We start from the raw sequence: 22,009 nt of genomic DNA, 5'->3' as shown, positions 1-22,009 counted from the left end.
TTGAGTCCAGATAGAGGTATGGCTGTCGGTTTGCGGCTTGTATGAGAGAATGCAGGCTGGTTGACGAATGTTTCTGACGGCCACAATGCACGCTGTCGTCTAGGCAATATATTGTCTGAATAGTAAACTTAGTAGGCTTCTTCCGCGCCCATCCTACGGTTCCCAAGCCTCGGAGATCTGCCTCGGGGGCTGACGAGACGCTAATGACGCCCGGAGAGGGCTCGGCGGAACGCCTTAAAGCATTGTCTTCAGGCCTTCTACTCCACAAACTTCACCTTATAAGAAGTCAGCGCGCACTCGGAACGTTCTATTTGTCATTGGCTTCTGCATAGCTACAACCATGTAATTTAAAGCAGGACTTCTAAACGAATACGATGTCGGGCGGTCCCCCGACCCGAGATGCATGCATATTCGACCTTGCTATCATCGGCGCAGGTATCTATGGCATTCAAGCAGCACGAACTTACCTGGAGCTCCATCCATACGATAAGGTCATTGTGTTCGAAGGGAGTGGCGATGTTGGTGGCGTGTGGTCCTCAGGTGCGGACCTTCAGTGGTGATGCATCCTCTCTGACAATCAGCTAGAGCGCGTCTATGATGCATTTTGGACACAAACACCGCTGGGCATCCTGGAGTTCTCGGACATGCCATTGGAGGGCGTTCCAGACCACGACACCTACCATGGATTCTTCCCTGCCAAGTACGTAGCGGAATACCTGAAGTCTTACGTTGAGTCAAGGATATACGGCGGGCAAACGTTAGCATCGAGGATACGATCTCATTCGCAAGTCGAGGTACTGAGCAAGGTCGACGAAGGATGGACCTTGCATGTGAAGAATTCAACCGACAGCGCCGTCGCAGATACCGAGCTCGGCGCTCGTAAGGTCATCGACGCTACCGGCTTGACCTCAACACCAAACGTGCCTTCGATTCCTGGCCAGGACAACTACCAAGGGCAGTTTCTGCACCACAAAGGTTTTGCTCTACATCAAGCCTCCCTCTTCTCAGCCACAGGCCCTCAGAGGATCGCAGTCATCGGAGGTGCAAAGTCCGCAGCCGACGTGGCATACGCCTGCGCCAAAGCCGGCAAGGACGTGACCTGGATCATCAGACGAAGCGGTGCAGGACCGGCAGCATTCGTCAGCGCCAAAGGCTCGTGGCCGTACAACAACTCAAATGAGAGCTTCTACACCCGTCTCACTTCTCATTTCCTGGTCAGCTGGTTCTTCGACGAGTCTAAGACACGGTTGGGACGGTTCCTGTACGGTACGGGTCTAGGACGGGCATTCATTGGGTGGGTGTGGAAGGCCATCAGTCGGAAGGCTAGCGGGCTGGCCAACTATGACAGAGAAGATGGTCGGAAGAATGGTTTCCACAATTTGAGACCAGATACGGAGATCTTCTGGCAGAACGATTCTACTGGCGTGTGTCAGCGTGATGACTTTTTTGATACGATTGCTCGCAAAGTCAAAGTATATCGAGAGGATATCAAGGAGATGAATGCGCATGGACTAGAGCTTGCTGATGGAACGATCGCGTCTGCTGACTGCGTGATCTTTGCTACGGGCTGGAAGACATCACATCCAAGAATAAAGGTGCAAGAAGATGGTCAAAATCTGACGCTCTCTCTAGGTCTTTCAGTGTCTGAACCGCAGGCTAGTGAGGCTTCAAACAACTGGGAAGAGTTGATATCCTCAGCGTCAAAGCAGATCTTGGCGAGGTTTCCCGTGCTGCAACATCGACCACGATACCATGATGGTCCAGACAACAAAGCACCTCTACGACTGTACAAGGGCGTCCTACCTATCAACGACAGATCTATTGCCTTCGTGGGCCAGATGTTATCAGGAAACAACTTCCGAATAGCAGAAGTGCAAGCACTTTACGCTGTAGCAGCGCTCGACGGTGTGCTTTTGCTGCCCTCAAAAGAGCACATGAGAACGACAGTGGCGGAAACCATTGCCTGGAATCGTGCTCGGTACTTGTCCAAAGGGCGCCATGGCAATTGGCTATACTGGGACATGGTGCCATATACAGATGATCTACTTCAGGAGCTTGGGCTGCATAGTCATCGGCATACAAGCTATTGGAAAGATCTACTTATGCCGTGCTTCGCCAGGGACCTTGTGGGCCTTATAGAGGAGCACCGTGCGAAGACACTGAGAGCTCGCAAATTCCAATGAGGCAGTAGATATGTATTCCTATTTCTCACTTCGCTGCGATGACAATACTTGCCACGAACAGTGCGATGACCAACGCACTAAGCAAAATCGCAAAGCTCAGCACTCCCACTTTCTTTCCTCGTCCCAATGTGCTGCTAGATATCTGCTCCGTGAAATCTCGTTTCAACAACGGTACCGCACACAAAAATCCAACACCAGCAATCCAGTAGCAAATCGGAATGATAACAGCCAAAGCAACCTGCGTATCCTTCGTGTAAGTCGGACTCGCAACATCAGTATTCCTTAGTGCAAGACCAATAATCGCCGGTCCAGAGGAGTACACCAAAACCTGTATCGTGCTCCAAATCGCCAAACCAAAAGTCTTGTATCTAGGCGGCAGCAACAGCGCGATAAGCCCATTCAACGCGCCCAGCCAGGACTCCGCAGTCAAATACGCGAGACTCATCATGCTGTACAAGATCTTGATGCCGCGATCCTGATTGCCGTCCGCGATATCCCGAGAGAAGACCATGAGCAGGACGAATAAAGCACTGATCATCCCTCCGATGCCCGTCAGGTACAAAGGAGTCAACTTCGTCCTGTGCCAGAGCAGCGATGTCAAGCCTCCACCCGCCAGAACCGTGACAGATCCCACAACACCAACGATGATACCGTACCTTGACAAAAGCTCAGGCTTGTCAGGGTACGTGTTCGCAAGGTAACTCGGCATATAATACCCAAACACATTCCCCGCGAGCTGCCTGAACGCCGCCGACAAAACCAAGAGCCAGAACGAGCGCATATGCAGCACATACGACACCGTCCCACGCAACTCCATCCTCGCAGACGCCAGCTTATCCTCCCGTCGAGCCGGCGCACCCCCATCCTCAAACCTGCTCGCACTCCCCACAACACTATCCTGCCTCTTCGGATCCCGAATCACAACCCCCACCAAAACAGCAAGCACAATCCCCGTAATCCCAATACTTCTCAACGCAACCCTCCACCCCTCACTATCATCCGGAAACGCAAGCGCAATCTGCCCACTCACCGCCTCCCCAATATACACCCCAACATAAAACACACTACTCCCCAGAAACACATTGCGCCACTGAATCATATCGCTAATCAAACTGATACTCAGCGCCTCGACACAACTCTGTCCGATTCCCATTGAGATTCGCGCTAGAAGGACCTGCCAGAAATTGTGCGATAAGGACTGGAAGATGACGGATAGGGACCACCATGTTGAGGCTGCGGCGAGGGTCCAGACGCGGGCGCGGGGGAAGTAGTCGGCTAGATAGGCTATTGGGAGGGCGAGGAGGGCGTAGACGATTCCTGTTGCGTAGCCGGAGAGGAGGCCGTATGAGGCGGAGGAGAGGTTGAGGGTAGTGCTGAAGGAGGTTTGGAAGTAGGAGAGGATGAATCTGAGCTGTTAGTGCTATGGTCCGATGGATGGGGCAGGGGAGACTTCCTTGTCATACTGAGCTGAAAAATAATTGAGGAAGAGCAGGATGATGGAGGCTGAGACGTGAATTTTCTGGAGGAGGCTTAATGGGGGTCTCGGCTGAGGCGATGATATCGGAATTTCGTGCTCTCTGTCGTAGTTGGCTGGTGAGTCCTTGTCATCGATTGTCCTGAGGACGTCGCCGTCTGCATGTCCCTTGTCGAAAGCCATCGACGACCGTTTGCCAGCCTATCTGGTTGTCCAGCCTGAACAGTCAGTTGGTGTTGCTCGGCAAAGTTTCCAACCAGGATTGCGCCGATCAGTCAGCTTGTAGGATGCTCTGTCGTCGTGTCAGTCAATTCGGATGCGTCTGTGAGCATGGTCCTGTGATGAACCAGCGGCAGAGACGAGATAAGTTTTGTTCACGCCAAGACGTATAGGGCCTGTCGGGAAACTATACTCCTGTGGGAAGGAGCGTCATGATTATTAGCGTAGGCTCGCGCCGGTAGATCGTCCAATCAGATGTCTCGTTGTTCCTCGAGCCAAGCCTTTTCGAAGCAAGATTCCAAATGGTACAAAATGCCGTGCCTTAACGAATACGAGTTGGCGAAACTTTAGCGAATGCGAGTCAGGCATACAGCTAGTTGATTGTCTGGGCGGAGATAGTCCATGTATACCACATCGAGAACAGTTCCCGTCGAGCTGAACTGTCACACGAGAATCATTTGACTTCACAAAGGACAATAAACCATGACGTCGAACCCCCAGCCCCCCTCGCCAAGACCACCGCCTCAACTCCCCTTCGGCAACAGCAACACCTTCCGCGGCATCAGCGAGAACTTCGCCTTCCACTCCTCGCCAGAATCCTTCATCGCCTCCCGCATCCAACAATGGCAGGCTCAGAACCCCTCCGCCCTGGATACCCGTGCCCCAATACGCGCAAAGATCCTCAACCGCAACGTCGCCGTCGTGAGCTCTTATCGACAGATTGAACAGATCCTCAATGCAACGGATGAGGACGGCGAACCACCGTATATCGCATCAAAGGCCTACCATGAACTCATGACGCAGTTCTTCCCTCCGCCGAACTTGCTGTTGTCTGATGGATGTCCGCACGCGAAGATGCGGAGGGGTTGGGATCGTCGGATGGAGGCATTTGGATCGTCACCGTCTGATCCTCACTCGTCACTTTCGAATGCGATATCGTCTTTCTTCAGTGACGGTGGTTGCGTTCCCTTGAATCAGCCGGTCAATCTCTATGAAACGATGAAAAAGCTAGCATGGCGCGTCTTACTCGGTAGCTTTCTCAAGCTGTCGCCTGATGATGACGAGAAAATATTCGAGGAAGTGCAGAGGTTGCATGAGGTCCTCCTCCGTGGTCAATTCTCGCTTATGCCCATAAGTGTCAATACGAGATTCTGGCAGTCTCCGCGATCGAAAGGAATACAGGCGAGGGAGAAGTTGCAAGAATTGATCATGCAGAGGCTGGAGGTTCTGCGCAGTGCTGGGAGCGAAGCACCATTTGCGAAGATCCAGGAGGAAGATTGTATTGAAGAAATCAGAGATCATCTTTTGATGATGACCAGCAGCCTTGCCGTGAAAGGGCTGGCATCCTTGTTGACAGCTTTCTTCTTGAATGTGTTTCTCTTCGACAGAGAGGGAGTGAGAGTTGCTGATGAACTGAGGTCATTGGATGAAAGTGGTCAGACTGAAGAGCGCAGCAGGTTTCTGAAAAGTGTCTGTCTTGAGACCGAAAGATTGAGTCCGCCGATTGTAGGCATCATGAGGCGTGTCGCAAGAGACGTTTTAATAAGCGGTAGTGACAGCGGAACAGACACATTGCTGCCTGCAGGATGGGATGTATGGATGTATTTTGTGGGAGCCGGAAGAGACCCAGCAGTATTTGGTGAGACATGCATGAGCTTTGATCCATCGAGATATATGAAAGATGCTGCTCCGGAGCCATTGGGCTTTGGCGCAGGTCCAAAAGTATGTCTAGGCAAGAACTTCCTTCGAGACATAGCCCTTCTTACCGCTGAAACTTGCCTTGCGAGCGGTTTGAGCGTGGAGGGTGAAGTCTCAAAACCAGGATTGAAGGCATGGTTGGGCTGGAATGAGGCTCCCCCTGAGCAATGGGCGGCTGATGTGAAACAGCTACCCACGCAACACCCGACAGCTCCTGTGCTAGTGAGATTTCTTCGATCATGATGACAATGTTACATGAAAGTCCTCATTTCTTCCTCCGCAAAATCTGCATGACCAGTCCCACCCACCATACAGCGTTCAGTCCTGTTAGCAACCCTGTCCCGGCTTGACATTCGAGTCTCTGCCGCCTAAACGCTTCCCAGGCTCCAAAGTCGTGGTATTGTCCGTATTTCTGCATGACCCAGTATACGCTACCGAACCTGGTGGCTGCAAATATGACCGCTAACGCGGTGTCAACCCTCACATCGCTTCTGCCAGTACTCTTCTTCCTCCACCATCTCAGATGCAGTAGCGGGTTACTGGCGTTCATCAGAAAGAAAGCCATGATGATCTGTAGGCCCTTCTCACGTCCCACCGCAACATATGTCTGTAGCCATAGCAGAGAAGCAATAAGTAATGCATGGTGGGCGACGAAGACTGGCGACCCACGAAGTAGCCTTATTGAGGCCGAATAGTAGCCGCGAGACCTGTCTTTGGCGAGGGATTCGAGAAACATGGCGCCAGTGTCGTAAATCAGGTAGCCTGCTTCCCAGGCAGTTATGAAATTGGCCAGGGAGTTCTTGCCTGATATGAGAGGGTTGCGTGAGTCATCCAGCCGGTCAGCGGAATCGATACTCCCAGCCTTCAAGGAACCCGGGAGAATAGTCCATGGTTGAGAAAGAGATGCTATGGTTAGACATGTAGCGACTATGGAGTGACCAGCTGATATTGTTTTGACAAGGGCCCGAAGGGACGAGTGAGGCTGTTGTTTTTCATACAAGGACCATAAAACTGCACCATAAGTAGCAGTTGAAAGGCCGACTACTACATAAGGCGAGTATGTTGGTTGCGGCATTGAGTTGGATGTGCTATGAAGGGGACAGGCGGTCTTAAGTCTGAGCAAGGCAATGCCTTCACGAAGAAAGCCCTGGTAGGATCGGCAACTTAGCCGGATACAATGTCACGTGAGCAACTGGAGAGACGGTAGCCGCTCTGCCCTGTTCATCGCAAAGGCCTTGGAAGGCACAGGGACGGTCGAAGCCGTGTGATCGTGCCTGCCAGATAAACAAGAAACTTGAGGAGGTGTCGGAGCAGATTAGGGCAGAGCATCGGGAGAGGAACGCAAAATCCCTAACATCGCTATTCGGTGTGACTCTCAGGCATGGCGGCCACCTGAAAGTCGGTCCGGCGCTCCATCGCCTCGACGTCCGACCCCACAAGGTGTCTCGATGTACTCAGCCCCGCAGGAGCACCGACGCCTACCTAAGTGGCAGTCTCGTCCTTCCCCTCCCTCCTCCTCCTTACCCTCTCACTAACATCCTCATTGACCTTGAATACAGCGCTCCTAGCCCCCTCCCACCTCCTCCGCCTCCCACTCTCAAACAACCGATACATATGGGGTGAAAATATACCTCCAAGCACCGACGCACACAACTTTCTATCCTCCCACCAGAACCTCCACGCATCACCACTTAAATACGACAGATGTCTCGACATATCCAATCCCGCCACCTCATCAACCCAGTTCAACCACGGCCCATTCCGAACAGTCAGCTTAACGAACTTCCCATCCGGACTCTTCGCGCGTACGCCCGCCACCCACGCTAGATGTGCAGCGTACCAATCCTGCATTTCAGGTTTGGGTGGTAAAGACGACGATGAAGGCTTGCGCGACCAAAGCTGAGCCAGCGCCATAGAGCTGAGATCCGCAATCAAGAAGGCGGGATTAGGGGTTATGGCTAGCCCTATGAATGCTAGACTGTCTGGGTACTCAAGGCTGAAGATGTTCTGGTATAGAGCTGGTGTGGCCAGGTGGGCACCAGGCCGCTGTGTCGGGTCGTAGGGGCCGAGGATGGATAGGTCGAGGTGATACCCTGTGCAGCAGATTATGGCGTCTACTTCCACTGTGCTCCCATCTTGGAGCTCGACGGTCTGTTCACCTAGAATACGTGCCGGCGCAGCGCAGGAGGTGATCGTTCCAGCGCGCAGAGCAGGAACAAGCGTATCACTTACGGTGGGGACTTGGTGGGCAAGTGACGGCGCAGGTGTGAATTTCCACTCTGGATTCAGAGCACCGAACTCCTGCGCTACGATTCTAGCCAGGAATGCGTCGAAGAACTTCCGCGCCTGATCTGGGAAATATGCGTCGAGTGTTTGCTGTAGTGCGAAGATACGGTAACTTGCGCCATGGTCTAGCGAGGTGCCGTCCTTGAGGATACGAGGGAGGATGAGAGCGCCATGGCGGTGAGACAAGTAAACTTTTGAGGCGATCCCGATAAGGGACGTGCATGTGTCTGCGGCGGTGTTTGAGGCCCCGATGACGAGGACACGTTTGTTGGCGAAGCGGTGGGGGTCTTTGAAGGCGATAGAGTGGAGGAATTCGCCAGTGAAGGCTTGTTGGCTCGCAATCTGGGGGTAGATTGGTTTCGAGTGGGGGCCAATGGCTAGTACTAACTTATCAAATTCGAGGGTTGAAGATTGGGCTGAGGCACGGGACTGAACGGTAATGGACCATGTGTTCTTCGTCTCATTGCGTTTGATTGATTGGACTGTCGTGCCTAGCCGGAGGTGTAATCGGAGGCTAAATGCATCTGCGTAATTGTTGAGGTATCGATCAACCTCCGCCGAGTTGGGGTAGGAGCTCGTCCCGTCAGGAAAGGGGAAGTCGGTGAAGCATGCTCGCTCGCGGGAGATGTTGACGAAGGTGGATGGGAGCGCCGAGACATGTTGCTCAGCCGAATAATGCCATATACCTCCCACATACTGGTTCCTGTCGAAGCCTGTCACATCGTAGCCTTCTTCTAAGAGATTCTTGACTGTGACTAGGCCTTGAGCCCCGAGACCTATAACTGCGACTGATGGCTGTTTGACGTCTGTCATTTCGTGGTGGTGGTCACTTGTTGATGCTGTGGTTTCATATGGTCAATAGTGGTTGCTCGAGTGGACGTCCTTTATGTATCAACGAAGTGCTTTTGAAGTTTCGATTGATACCAGGCAATGGCTCTGCTCATTTTGCTCAACAACGATGCGGCTTACCATTTGCGAGTACGTTCGGAGTCGGACCAAATGCTGTAGCGCCAGCCAATCATAATCTGTATTAGAATCTGAAGCTGTGGAATTCTTGTTGCCGTGACCTGTCAGGGGCCAACGAAAGGCCAGGCATGCGTACGTTAGTGTTAGCGTACGTAGTCAGCTCGCATTAATTGCTATATGCGCGATAGATCGAATCGAATATCGTACGGTAGTGCCCTGGAATCACTTAGACCAGCGGAAGTATGAAACACTGGGAACAAGGTAGCGAGTGGAAAAGTTGGAACAAAGGCTTCTTTGTCCGCTGCCCCTATAGATAGGACTGTCTGCAGGGCCTCCAACGAACGAGCTCTAGGATGCAATGCTGGAATTAATTTAGCCGCCTCGGCTTGTTAGTATGTCATCGATATATAGTGATCTTTAAAATTTGAGCCTTCGCGAAGCATGGTGAACGTGGGTTCGCATTGCGGTATCATAGTGTGTTCAGTGACCTGGCTCATGGTAAACTCTGCATCGGCATCGAGGACATGAGACGCTGTGGCCGCTATGTTGTGCTGAGGGCGGAGGATAGCAGTATTGGCGCGACGTTAGACGCAAGGTCGCTCTCCAAGGTCAGGAAGGGTGATAGGACTGTAGTACTGTAAAATTATGGAATGATGCCCGAAGTACGACTGTTGATCGGAGTATCCTGAGCGTACCTCTCATAAGTCAAATATTTATTTGGTATGAACATTTGTTGGAAGTAGCCCTACGGAGGGACTGACGGCCAGGAGCGTGCATGTCCGATGCCCGGAGCTGCCTATGTTTAGTCTCATCATTGCCTACGCTTGAGCTTGGGCACCTTAAACGAGACGACATGGATCTGGCTGCTGGAAAGAAACTGGTTCGTTCCGGGACTATGATTCGGACATGCTAATGTACAGAACAGCCACCCGGATTGACAGATATATTACAGTACTCAGCGCCTGGACTTTTCTACACACTTCTTGCTAACCGCAAGCGCATTGACGGAAACCTCATAGAGTCCTTCTCGGCGCAGGCACGATTCCACTTCTGCTTGCGACTTATTCATGATGCTGGCCAAATCGGGGCGCTCAGCGACCGGCCTTACAGGCTGAAGTCCAAGCTCATAAGATGGCAAAGTCGGCATTTCTGACATTTCATCCACAACTACCACGTGGACTGAAGGGGGGGATAGTCCTTGGCATTTGTTCCCAAGTCCGCAAAGACGGCATCTTCACCTACAGATACGATTAGCATAACCAGTCTTGCGTTGACAGTGACGCAACTTACCGTCTAGATGCTCTACACGTATCTCATCTTCACCTTCGAGCTTTTGCATCTCTTCCATTGGCGTTTCTTCCTTCTTCTCATCGCCCGCTTGCTGTTCGGTTGCCTTGTCTAGACCTTGTTCGCCTTCCCCAATCATGAGAAACTGGCAGCCCTCATAGTTCAGATGATCTGGCTTTAGAGCTGACCATCTCAGGCCCCTGAAGTCGTTCATGAGCTCCTGACTGTAGCCAGGGTCCTTTCCAATATCGGCGTTTGCTGGTCCCGGCGCCTGTGGATTCTTGACAGATGTTACGAATGAGCCTTGTGACCGCAGACCGAGGTCATTCTGGATATCCCCAAGCTCTTCGGGAAGGGTGATAATGTATGCAAGATGCGACTCCCGACCAGTAGTTGTGATGGCATAAACACCTTCTGCTACGGGTGCTGCAGCTGGCGTATGTCTTGGTCCCGTCTGCGTGGTATAGTCGTTACTCTTCATGAAGCTCTCCTTAAGCTCCGAGAATGAAACATTCGACGTCTCAACGAAAGCTGTCCAGCGATCATTACCAGATAGAGGCAGCATCTTCTTAGGGATAGCAATCAGTCTGCAATTCTTGTCATCCCCGATTGGACCGTCAGAAAGCTTTGCACCATGCGGAAGTGGCCGCAAGATGAGGAATGAACGCTGAATGTCTTGTACGTTCTTTGGATCGTCAATGCCGACACGCCCACGAGTGAGGAAGTACATGATGCCTTTCTCGAGAATGGAGGCAGGGACGTCGCCGTCACGAGCATTGGGTTCAACAGCATTGTCTCCGTTGGCGGTATCCTTCACTTCATTGTTGGCAGATGGCTGTTGGTCTTCGGGCTCTTCTTTGGCCTCCGCATCTTTCGACTCGGTTGGTTGCTCGGCGTCTTCTTTGGCTTCAGTATGCTGTTCATCCTTCGTTGCTTGACTATTCTGGACTTCCTCATGGCCATTGGCTTGATCGTCCTTTGCAGGATCGTCCTGCTTGTCTGTCGATGTCTCTGGCTCCTCGTTGGCAGTTTCCTCTGTCTTCTCCGCAGCCTCGGCTTTGGGCTCTTCTGCAGGCTCATCGGCCTTTGATTCTTCAGGCTTCGGCTGCTCGGCGTCGTTCCTGTAAATCGGTTAGTGAAAAGTCCTAACAAGGAGGTATCCAACTCACGTATCAACGTCCATGGACTCCTCTATGGTCTTCTGCTCCTTTGCATCTTTCTTCCCGCGCTTCGCGACCGGGGACGATCCGGGCGCAGCTTTGCGCTTGTTGCCCGCGGAGGCAGGTGAGCTTTGAGGTTTGGGTGGACTTGAGTCTGGTTGCGACTGCGAGGATGCAATTCTTGTTGATCTACGTGCCATGATGGATATTGCAGTGATGATAGCAGAGAATGATGTACAAAGTGCAGCAGAGATCAAGTATGGGCAGGAAAGAAGAGCTTTCAGGGGTATACCAGTCAAGAGGAGTGGCAGTCACAACAGCAATAGTATTGCAGCTTGATCGAGGTTGAACATAACCTTTGGAGCAGGTACGATGAAGTGACATCATTCGTCGGATATTCGCGCTAGTAGAACGCGCTTTCCACGCCGACGCGACACGCGTTGCGGAGAGCCCAATGCTCAAGTTCTGTTGTGCAGTCTCCTTATCAAGTAGTGTCCATAGCATCATTCACCTCTGTCCGATCCGTGGTCATTCTATCGATGTCTTCAGAAAGTCTTTGTCGTGATCGATCAGACATGTGGTTGAGACTGCTGGGACGACTTCGCTTCATCCTTTTCTTCGGCGGCGAAGTGTTCGACCTCTCGACAAGCTCAACTACTTCCAGGTCAGAAGTTCTGCCTCTCCTTGACTGCACCACTTCTTCGTGTAAGATCCTTCGTTTCCGACCGCGCGCACTGGTAGCCTTTTGCGGACTATTCGTGCCTGATCTTTCGTGACCAAGGTGCTTCATCCTCGCGGCGAGCTCCTCGTCAATGGTGTGGAACTTCCTCTTCGGTGTAGCTATGCTCTCAGTGTCTGATTCGGGTTCCTCGTAAATGTCAGGGTGAAGAGCCTCAACATCTGCATCATAACCCATATCATCCGGGAGCAATTCCTCGATAGATAATTCACTAGATGAGTCTTTGCGAAGACGCTTGCTGCGGCGGTATGATAACTTCGCATCTTCGCTGGTAGACGCCATCGCAGGTCAATGAATATATTGGTTTTTGAGTAGTACAACTTCTCGTGAACGTTTACCTTCCATGAAGTTTTTCATGTCACAGCAAGCCTGCTATTGATTTCTTGGGAAGATAGGCTGTGGGCACGCATGTTTGCTGATTAGTACTGCCCGACAAAGACACCGAAGCGGTAATCGCGGTGTGATTTGTCGACAGGAAGTATCTCGTGCTCTTCGTCCTCAATGCCAAAATCATACTACTTGAATCCGAATGATGACTCGAACGCCTCAGGCACCAACCTTGGCAGCCGAAGACGCCCACACCCCGATAAGGCTGCTTGGTACAGCCTCGCATTCGGAGCCCCTACCAAATACTGAACAGACCAAGTGTTCAACTGGTCCAACTGCTGAGGCAGGAAGCGAGCATATGTGGCAGAAAGTTACGGCGCAAAAGTTATGATACGACACTGACCGAAAGGACTCATCTCCCTGTACTGAGCACAACCACCCTCCTCCAGCCAATATGGCTTCTTCGCCCAGTATGCTCACAAAAGTACTTACCACTGCGGACAATGGCCGAGTATACTTGCTGACTGTAGCATAGTTCGAATCCAAGTCCTCGAGGGCGAAGGGTATTGCTTTCCACCCAAAGAGGTATGAAATAGGCCCCCACACCGTTGCCATTACCGTCTCTAACAAATGGTTTGCAGGCCATGGATCCTAGTCTCGTTACATTCCTCGACCATTCAGCTATGGGATTATCGCATGGGAACGCTGATCGACCGTTTTGAAGAGCACGATGGCCCTGTCCGAGGCATCGACTTCCACCCCACCCAACCTCTGTTCGTGTCAGGAGGAGACGACTACAAAATTAAAGTATGGTCATACCAGTCGAGGCGGTGTCTGTTCACCTTGAATGGTCACCTCGATTATGTGCGCACAGTCTTCTTCCACCACGAGCTGCCATGGATATTGTCTGCCTCCGACGATCAAACAATACGAATATGGAATTGGCAGAACAGATCACTCATATGCACCATGACCGGCCATAACCACTACGCCATGTGCGCTCAGTTTCACCCCAAGGAGGATTTGATTGTCTCGGCTTCGCTAGACCAGTCAGTAAGAGTTTGGGATATCTCCGGCTTGCGCAAGAAGCATTCCGCACCAACATCAATGAGTTTCGAGGACCAGATGGCGAGGGCAAATCAGCAGCAGGCAGATATGTTTGGAAACACTGATGCGGTCGTCAAGTTTGTGCTGGAAGGTCATGATCGAGGCGTGAACTGGGTCTCTTTCCACCCGACACTGCCTCTCATTGTTTCTGCGGGTGACGATCGGTTGATCAAACTCTGGCGCATGAGCGAGACAAAAGCTTGGGAGGTGGACACATGTCGAGGTCATTTCCAAAATGCATCGGCCTGCCTCTTCCATCCTCACCAAGACCTTATACTTTCGGTCGGCGAGGACAAGACAGTAAGAGTGTGGGATTTGAACAAGAGAACACCTGTACAATCCTTCAAAAGAGAGAACGACCGCTTCTGGGTCATCGCTGCACACCCGGAAATCAACCTGTTTGCAGCTGGCCATGACAATGGTGTTATGGTCTTCAAGCTCGAGCGAGAGAGGCCAGCATCGAATTTATACCAGAACACAATCTTTTACGTCACAAAAGACAAGCACATCAAGTCCTACGATTTCACCAAGAATGTCGAGTCTCCATCACATCTGTCTCTGCGGAAATTTGGGAACAGCTGGGTACCGCCGAGAACCTTGTCTTACAATCCAGCTGAGAGATCTGTCCTGGTAACGTCGCCTGTTGATAACGGCACATATGAGCTGATTACTCTCCCGAAAGACGCCATAGGCGGCTCAGATCCGACAGACATGAAAAAGGGGACTGGAAATGCTGCCGTCTTCGTTGCTAGAAATCGGTTTGCTGTCTTCAGCACATCGACACAGAACGTCGACATCAAGGACTTGAGTAACTCTACAACCAAGTCGTTTAAGGCGCCTCCAGGTACAACAGATGTGGTCTTTGGAGGTACTGGCTGCTTACTATGTCTCACACCGACCAATGTTGTGCTCTTCGACATTCAGCAGAAGAAGCAATTAGCGGAGCTTGCAGTGGCAGGAGTGAAGTATGTGTCCTGGTCGAATGACGGCATGTACGCGGCTCTACTGAGCAAGCATAACGTCACAATCGTCAACAAGCAGCTCGAACAAGTCAGCACGCTGCACGAAACCATCAGGATCAAGAGCGCAACATGGGACGATTCCGGTGTTCTGCTCTATTCCACACTCAATCACATCAAATACACCCTCCTTAATGGCGACAACGGCATCGTCAGGACCCTCGACCAAACAATGTATCTGGTTAAGGTCAAAGCGCGAAGCGTATACTGCCTAGACCGTGCTGCTAAGCCAAGAGTGCTCACAATTGACCCTACAGAATACAGATTCAAGCTCGCTTTGGTAAAGCGCAACTACGACGAGATGCTGCAAATAATCAAGACATCGAGTTTGGTTGGTCAAAGCATTATCTCGTACTTGCAGAAGAAAGGATATCCGGAGATTGCCCTTCAGTTCGTGCAAGATCCTCAAACGCGATTCGAGCTAGCTATTGAGTGCGGCAATCTAGAAGTGGCCACCGAGATGGCGAAGGAACTGGACAAGCCAAAGATCTGGACGCGACTCGGTTCAGAAGCACTCAAGCATGGCAACCACCAAATCGTGGAGATGACTTACCAGAAACTGCGCAACTTCGACAAACTCTCATTCCTCTACCTTTGCACCGGTGACGAAGAAAAGCTGACGAGAATGGCCAAGATCGCCGAGCACAGAGGCGACTTCGTATCACGATTTCAAAACGCCTTATACCTTGGAGACATTGAAAGCAGGATACAAATGTTCAAGGAGATCGACCTGTATCCGCTTGCCTACTTGACTGCCAAGTCACATGGAATGACAGAAGAGTGCGAGTCGATACTAGAGATGACAGGTTTGACTGACGACCGAATCACCATGCCTGACGGCGGCGCTTCTTTGAACACACCACGAGCCATCGTTCCTACGCACAAATCAAATTGGCCCGTCAAGGAGGCTGCCCATTCGTCGTTCGAAAAGGCCCTCCTCGGTGAAGTTGGTGGTGCGGTCGATGAGACAGAGCCCGATCTGCTTGAGGAGGACGTGCCTGTCGTGGCGGCAGCTAAGGATGGCCTCGCCACCAGAGAGGAGGACGACGTCGGCGATGCATGGGACATGGGCGATGATGCTGGGCTTGAGACTGCAGGTGACGACTCCGACTTCGTCAATGTCGATAATCCAGACGCACCCATCGACGCCACAGGGCCAGGTAGCTCCGAAGCCGAAATCTGGTCTCGAAACTCACCTTTAGCCGCAGACCACGTTGCTGGAGGCTCGTTTGAATCTGCTATGCAATTATTAAACAGGCAAGTGGGCGCAGTGAATTTTGCACCACTCAAGCCACGATTTTTGGAGATCTACCAAGCATCTAGGACATTCTTGCCCGCAAGTGCAGGCATGCCAGCCATAGTCAACTACATGAGACGAAATGTTGACGAGACAGAGACACGCAAAGCGCTACCAGTTATACCCCGAGACTTAGAAGCTCTCACCACGATCGACCTTCAAGAAGGCTATACCGCGATGAAGACAAACAAACTCGAGAATGGTGTTGCGACATTCAAGAGCTTGTTACAGGCATTGATAGTCAATGTCGTTGGCTCGCAGTCGCAAGTCGACGATGCGAAAGCACTCATCAGCAAGTCCATGGAATATGTTGTGGCTATGAGTATTGAACTCGAAAGAAGATCGATAGCCTCAGTAGGAGGAGAAGATAGCCTTAAGCGACAGCTAGAGCTATCAGCATATTTCACAGTGCCCAAGCTCGATGTGTCGCATCGGCAACTGGCATTGATGGCTGCCATGAGACTTGCTTTCCAGAACAAACAGTTTTCGAGTGCATTATCATTTGCCAACAGAGTCCTGGCGAATGGTGGCGCTACAAAGCTTGTGGACCAGGTATGTGTAGACATCTTTCACCAGTAACTCTTGCTAACAAATGCTTCTCAGGCAAAGAAAACCAAACAACAATGCGAACGATCCGGTTCGACAGATCAAATTGACATCGAGTACGACCAGTTTGCCGACTTCGACATCTGTGCGGCATCGTACACGCCGATTTATAGTGGAAGTCAGAGTGTGAGCTGTCCGTTCGATGGTGCCAAGTACCAGACAGACTACAAAGGGCAGGTCTGCAAAGTTTGTGAAGTCTGTGAGATTGGTGCTGCTGCCAGTGGATTAAGGTTATGGGTACAAGGACTATGAATGTGATGAGTTTTGTAGCCACGAGAAGAGATAGACTCACTGTTACGAATTGGGACCCCATCAAAACCTGACTAGCATGAGGTTGCCAACCACTTGTTGACCCAGCCACGGCTTACAACGGCCTCGAATGCATGCTTTTGCCAATCATCTCAGCATGTAGCTATTTTCCTTATGCCCAGGCCTGCTTCTACTCCTGCCACAATCTGGTCGGCAGGAGCGGCAGGAGCGGCCTCCACAAAGAAGACGGAAAGTCTGCCGGGTTTTGTTGACCCTGCTTGCGCGTCCCAAACTTCTCTTCTCCTTCCCACACATCCTCGAACAGAACGTGAAGCACACCGGGACCGCGTATGCATTGTGCGCTGATCTATATGCTGGGTTTTGCATTCACAAGATCATCAATGAAGCACATCTCAACACACGGGTGTGATGCGCGTCGATGCGGTTTCGGAAGTTTGCAGCCCAGTTTCAAAGATTGGTCGTTTGATTGCATCACACGCCCGTTCTGCAGCACATAGACCATATTTACAGACGTATCCAACCATGATACCAGGCTCGATCGGTCAGTCATGCAGGCGCCCTCCGTTTGCTGACTGTCTGCAGATTTGGCTGCTGCCACAATGCATTTTTTTTGCACACTGGGACGGACGCTTGGAGCTCTCAGCCTCAGAAGTTGTTCCGCCATTGAATCCTTACAAACAGGCACTCCCCCTCTCTCTGTAAGGCACTGACACCAGACGCTCAGAGATACTGATCACGTTTCCTTTCGGCATTGGCGTGTATGAAGACTTCATTTGTTGTGTGAATTGTCGTATCTGCCTAGAATCACTGTTTGAGGGTTCAAACAACGTCTCAGCTCCCAGCCAGAACTCTCCAGTGACAAACGGACAATCGATTGGTTCCAGCCTTCATAAACCTCCTCATTCCGGTGTTCCCAGGATTCTTTCTTCATCATATCCATTGCAGTGAATTTCACAGATCGGAAGCCCTCTCATCATTCTCCGTGACATATATTGAGGACAATCGATCGATATCAGCTCATCACATAGATTAGCAATATCACCCTTTCCATCGTTACCATGGGTGAAGTACTCAAGCCACAGTTCTATGTCCTACGACCCAACAATGTCGCTATACCACTCATCGCCATGGATGAGCTTCCACACAACATTCGAATCGAAGGCGTGCAACGAGTCTTGACCATGGAAGACGTCATGGAGATGAAAGGAGTTGGCAAAGCTGAATCCCGACATCAGACATACCATGTATTGGACCTCAACAAGGCCACGGCTCAACCTGCTCCAATTCAAACACACGACCTTTCTTTTCGACCTCCCACACCATCTCCTTCAGCTTCAGGTAGCGACATCAATATTTCTGCATCACGACCAGCAATCGACAAGATATTCCCTGGGCCGAAGAAGTTCTATGGCATCGAAGAGCAGAAGCCAGGCTCCGATGATGAAACAAATATATCGAATCACAGAGTCGAGACTCCTTCCGCGGCTGAAGGTTCGTCCAAGGTGTTGGAAGCCTTCGGTAAGCACGACCCACTTCCTTCCTGGAAGAAGCTACCTGAGTCTGGGACTCGTCTTCCACTGCCAGGGAAGAAGGTGTATTGTTCACACTGGATGAGCACGGGTGAGTGCGACTATGCTCAGCAAGGATGTCTCTACAAGCACGAGATGCCAACTGATAACATCGAGCTTCTCAATGCGCTTGGCTTCCAGGACATCCCTAAGTGGTACCGTGAGAAACATGGTATCGGCAAGCTCACCGCGGTTCCAGGGTCTGGTGCTCATATTCGAGGCCCGTCTCAGTCATCGCTCATGCAGAGTAATTGGCGATCTGGCCCTGGTCCAGCAGTTCCGACCAGAGGGTCTCGTGGTCCACCTTCTGCTCCTATGAGTCGATCAACTTCTCATCCGATTAGAAGTCATCCTCCACGAAGAATGAATGGCAACGCAGTGGTCCGACCCAGCAGTGTCACTCATTCAAAAGCACTTCTTGTCAATGACCTCCTTTCCAGCGCTCCGCCTTCGCCGTCTATCAAGCCCACCAACAGTCTCCTCAACAGCAAGTTCGCTCCATTGGCACCGTACTCAGAGACAGTTCCCACTCCTACGCGATCTGGTTCCGATGCTGACATCTCCGTCTCGAGCACTTTGGCGCAGACCGGCAGTCCATCAAGCACATCTGTTGACATTGCTACGCCGAATGCCACAAGTGGAAGGGTTGCTCACGTAGCCACTTCGAAATGGAAGTCCTTCGCCAACAACTCTACCCTTAACGACAGCGTCTCAGAGTACATGACCTCTCACTCCCGCCGAAGCTCTCACGTCTCCGATTACGAAGCTGAACTCGAGCGAGAGAATAAGAAACGCGACATGGCCGAGGCAGCAGAATATGCTGAGGTCTTGGCTCGACACAAAAGTCAAGAGGAGCAGGCTGATTTGGCACGGATGCAGAACTCTGCTGTTGCTTCTGCAAAGGAGAGGCTCCGTGATTCTGTTTCTGATGGATATGAGAAGTATTCGCCGACTGCTCATGGTCATGGTCGGAAGAAGTCTGGTCGCAGCAAGAAGGGGAGTATGGGTGGGAGGAAGGTTGATGGGGCTGAGATCGCTGCTTAGGCGGCGAATTTTGACCTCCCCATATACTTACGGTTCTTCTTGGTTTGGCACCCACGGCTCACTCAGATTGTCTTTACGATTACGACCACGGTCGAGTGGATTATGGTCACAAGAGCCTATGGTTTGGGTGGCTGTCTGCGCGCTTTTGCTATGAACGACTTGGTGTTACGGAGTGGGAGCAGAAACCTGGAAGAAATTCTCCACGGATTTCCGGGGAGACGTTCAACCATGTCACTACCAAAGTCTTTGGTACTCATTTTCTGACGTCTACGGGGTCGTGAAGAAGTCTGCTGTACGGATGCGGGAATCATTTCAGCGCCAGACGATCGGCGAAGAGATACACAAGGCTTCTGCTTGACGCCATGCCATGCTGCAATTCTCCTCTCTACAGCGAAGATGTCTCTATCTTTCTTAGTCTTCGAAGTCCCAGATAGCAAATTGACAAAAGTTCATGCATGGATATGCACAAGAATCCTGGGTTTTCTGGTCGTGGTTCACATGGTTCAGATTGTTCCAAAAGCCTTTAAAGAGGTCCACGCACGAAGCGTTGGGCACCGGATGTGTCTGCTTTATGCTTTAGGTGGAAGGCAAAGTCTACGTGTGTGCTGCTGTTCTGTGGCTACCACAGTCCACATTGCCAAGCATCCGGAGCCCACCAAAGCGTCTGCAACCTCAACGTGGTTTTTGATACGAGCAGCTGTTCTACATTTCTTCAGCTAGGTAGTGGACATCTTGTCTCAATATCTGTCTACTCGCGTTTGCTATGTACTGAAGCACGAGCACGATGGTCTTGCAGATTCTAGCGAGATCGATTACGTTCGCTCTTCATCTACGCTTCGTGCTTCATTTTTTGCGGTCTTTGTGGCTTCTGCTCTACACATCCCGGCCCTAAGTGGTACGCGCAGAAAGTGGAAGTCCATGAAAGCTCGGGCACGGCGTGTTCGTGTGCGGCTTTGACCTTGTGCAAGATCGAATACAATCACGGGGTAGTATGGCTTTTCACCAACCTTTGGACGAGTGTTTCCAGCAAGGTGACGGTCCTGGATTCTGTACGCTGATATTTAAGGACATGCGTCATAGGCAAGACCTTGTCAGAGACGATAATGATACAGAGATGATGGAGCTGCATGGTATCATCATGTCCTTTCAGGTCTCATATATCGACACTCAGGATGAAGAGGAGAAAGTTGGTATGTGGCGCACGAATATAGCTTTTCGCGAGCGTTATCATTCCATCAAGAACAGCCAAATCGATCCAGGACTTACAGACGCGAAGAAAAATTTCGACGAAACTCCCCAGCTGACTATGCCCGGATGATATCCACCCTGAAGCTGGCGCAAACATTGAAAGACGCCCACGCGGAGCAGAATGCTCTGTCTTTCGACTAGATGAGATTCTGGAGATATCCGTGGGCCTTCTCGAAATAAAAATGCTCGATGGCACTACTTTAACGAGTATAGCACTGCGAGATGAAGTCACAGTCCCGAAGAGATATTCAGCATGGTATGGATGAGTCATATCGTTCTGCTATCGACATCGAAGCAGGCAACTATGCGTACGCGGGGAGGGAGTATGACCCGTCCTGAACAATCGGATCACACCTATCTGAGTACTATTCGAGATCAGGGCGCGTTGAAAAGCATTGCGCTCGCGAAAAAGCGACCACACTCTTCGTTGACACGTTCGTTCTTTCTCTACGAACCACATCGGAATCCACGAGCCTACCGTTCGAGACGATCATCCTAGACGCTCTCACATGCACAAGCCATGCTGGAGCGAGGTCCGCCATTTGACAATGGACTTCCACCAGAAATGATTCAAGCCAAGTCCGGCCCAAGTCGGACTGTAGCCATACATATACGACCGACGTCCGCAATGCAGCCAAAAACCCACGTGCTTTTATCCACACAGCGCAGTTTAACAGATGCCAAATTCTGCATCCAACGATTTGTGTGCGTCGTAGCAAGGGCGGCCGTCGATACTCAGACCAACGATGGTTCACGAGGACATACGAACGACCGCAACAGCTCACCAGTCGATATGTGGCAAGTTGATGGCCTTTTGTGAATGGCTTCAATCAAGCTCCTACCATGATGCGGATGCGCACCTTGGCCGACAGCATCTGCAGTGATTCTACTGCCTGGATCTGATTTGGCTTGTAACCTCGTCTTATGTCCTTACTGCGCTGCTGCTTACGGTAATGGTCTGTCCAATTTCATGCTCGTCAGCGCAATCTGTCAAGTTGCACGACCGGACGCTGGCACTCCACTGGCAGGCTTGTGACCACGGGAGTCATTCAACACGGCAGGAAGAAAGCTTCCTAAGCACGTCGAAAAAGACGGGCCTCATGTTACGGCGTGCTGCCGGCTGCCTGGATTCCCCAGGTTTGGAAGCGATAGTCGAACGTACATGCATTCGCTACATCATCTCACCTTTACCTGATGCTCTGCTGCAATGATGCGACGATTCAGATTGTTTACGACTCGACTGGTTCGGCGGCAGCATGTGAAGGCTCACCGTGAGTGGGTACTCGTCCACTTGTACGGCTGCTTCTGCCTCTCGGTCGATACACACATCCTCAACAGAGGGCAAACTATGAATCTTTCAGAACGGTCTTCGAATCCAGATAGAGTCCTCTCTTCTACCTTGCACCAAATACTCTATGGACATGGGCTGTGTCACGCAAACAAGGACAAATTTACGCTTGCCAAGTGGCCCTTCGCAGTGGTAGTCAACATTGCATCCGAAACATTTCTCG

At 51.3% G+C, this 22,009-nt stretch overlaps 9 protein-coding genes across 9 annotated transcripts; 4 read left to right on the top strand and 5 right to left on the bottom strand.

The window, feature by feature from the left end:
* Positions 1–374: 374 nt before the first annotated feature.
* On the top strand, positions 375–2,183 carry PMZ80_010109 (uncharacterized protein; the record flags this gene model as incomplete). The annotated part of the gene is made up of 2 exons (XM_064878502.1): positions 375–540; positions 586–2,183. 2 exons carry the CDS (start codon positions 375–377, stop codon positions 2,181–2,183), a joined length of 1,764 nt encoding a protein of 587 aa, XP_064725581.1.
* Positions 2,184–2,208: 25 nt separating this feature from the next.
* Positions 2,209–3,840, bottom strand: PMZ80_010108 (uncharacterized protein; the record flags this gene model as incomplete). Its single annotated transcript, XM_064878501.1, has 2 exons — positions 2,209–3,589; positions 3,647–3,840. 2 exons carry the CDS (start codon positions 3,838–3,840, stop codon positions 2,209–2,211), a joined length of 1,575 nt encoding a protein of 524 aa, XP_064725580.1.
* A 519-nt stretch (positions 3,841–4,359) lies between these two features.
* On the top strand, positions 4,360–5,817 carry PMZ80_010107 (uncharacterized protein; the record flags this gene model as incomplete). The annotated part of the gene is made up of 1 exon (XM_064878500.1): positions 4,360–5,817. The coding sequence occupies one exon, from the start codon at positions 4,360–4,362 to the stop codon at positions 5,815–5,817; it is 1,458 nt and encodes a 485-aa protein (XP_064725579.1).
* A 22-nt stretch (positions 5,818–5,839) lies between these two features.
* On the bottom strand, positions 5,840–6,649 carry PMZ80_010106 (uncharacterized protein; the record flags this gene model as incomplete). Its single annotated transcript, XM_064878499.1, has 1 exon — positions 5,840–6,649. The coding sequence occupies one exon, from the start codon at positions 6,647–6,649 to the stop codon at positions 5,840–5,842; it is 810 nt and encodes a 269-aa protein (XP_064725578.1).
* A 407-nt stretch (positions 6,650–7,056) lies between these two features.
* Positions 7,057–8,673, bottom strand: PMZ80_010105 (uncharacterized protein; the record flags this gene model as incomplete). The annotated part of the gene is made up of 1 exon (XM_064878498.1): positions 7,057–8,673. One exon carries the CDS (start codon positions 8,671–8,673, stop codon positions 7,057–7,059), a length of 1,617 nt encoding a protein of 538 aa, XP_064725577.1.
* Positions 8,674–9,993: 1,320 nt separating this feature from the next.
* PMZ80_010104 (uncharacterized protein) lies at positions 9,994–11,473 on the bottom strand (the record flags this gene model as incomplete). The annotated part of the gene is made up of 3 exons (XM_064878497.1): positions 9,994–10,064; positions 10,117–11,234; positions 11,283–11,473. 3 exons carry the CDS (start codon positions 11,471–11,473, stop codon positions 9,994–9,996), a joined length of 1,380 nt encoding a protein of 459 aa, XP_064725576.1.
* A 284-nt stretch (positions 11,474–11,757) lies between these two features.
* On the bottom strand, positions 11,758–12,294 carry PMZ80_010103 (uncharacterized protein; the record flags this gene model as incomplete). The annotated part of the gene is made up of 1 exon (XM_064878496.1): positions 11,758–12,294. The coding sequence occupies one exon, from the start codon at positions 12,292–12,294 to the stop codon at positions 11,758–11,760; it is 537 nt and encodes a 178-aa protein (XP_064725575.1).
* A 499-nt stretch (positions 12,295–12,793) lies between these two features.
* PMZ80_010102 (uncharacterized protein) lies at positions 12,794–16,620 on the top strand (the record flags this gene model as incomplete). Its single annotated transcript, XM_064878495.1, has 4 exons — positions 12,794–12,823; positions 12,875–12,924; positions 12,981–16,314; positions 16,366–16,620. The coding sequence occupies 4 exons, from the start codon at positions 12,794–12,796 to the stop codon at positions 16,618–16,620; spliced, it is 3,669 nt and encodes a 1,222-aa protein (XP_064725574.1).
* A 1,076-nt stretch (positions 16,621–17,696) lies between these two features.
* Positions 17,697–19,250, top strand: PMZ80_010101 (uncharacterized protein; the record flags this gene model as incomplete). The annotated part of the gene is made up of 1 exon (XM_064878494.1): positions 17,697–19,250. One exon carries the CDS (start codon positions 17,697–17,699, stop codon positions 19,248–19,250), a length of 1,554 nt encoding a protein of 517 aa, XP_064725573.1.
* Positions 19,251–22,009: the final 2,759 nt, after the last annotated feature.

Source organism: Knufia obscura (genome assembly GCF_036327395.1).
Source record: "Knufia obscura strain CCFEE 5817 isolate CBS 148926 chromosome Unknown scaffold_16, whole genome shotgun sequence".
Classification (NCBI taxonomy): domain Eukaryota; kingdom Fungi; phylum Ascomycota; class Eurotiomycetes; order Chaetothyriales; family Trichomeriaceae; genus Knufia; species Knufia obscura.
This window is presented reverse-complemented; position numbering and strand designations above follow the sequence as displayed.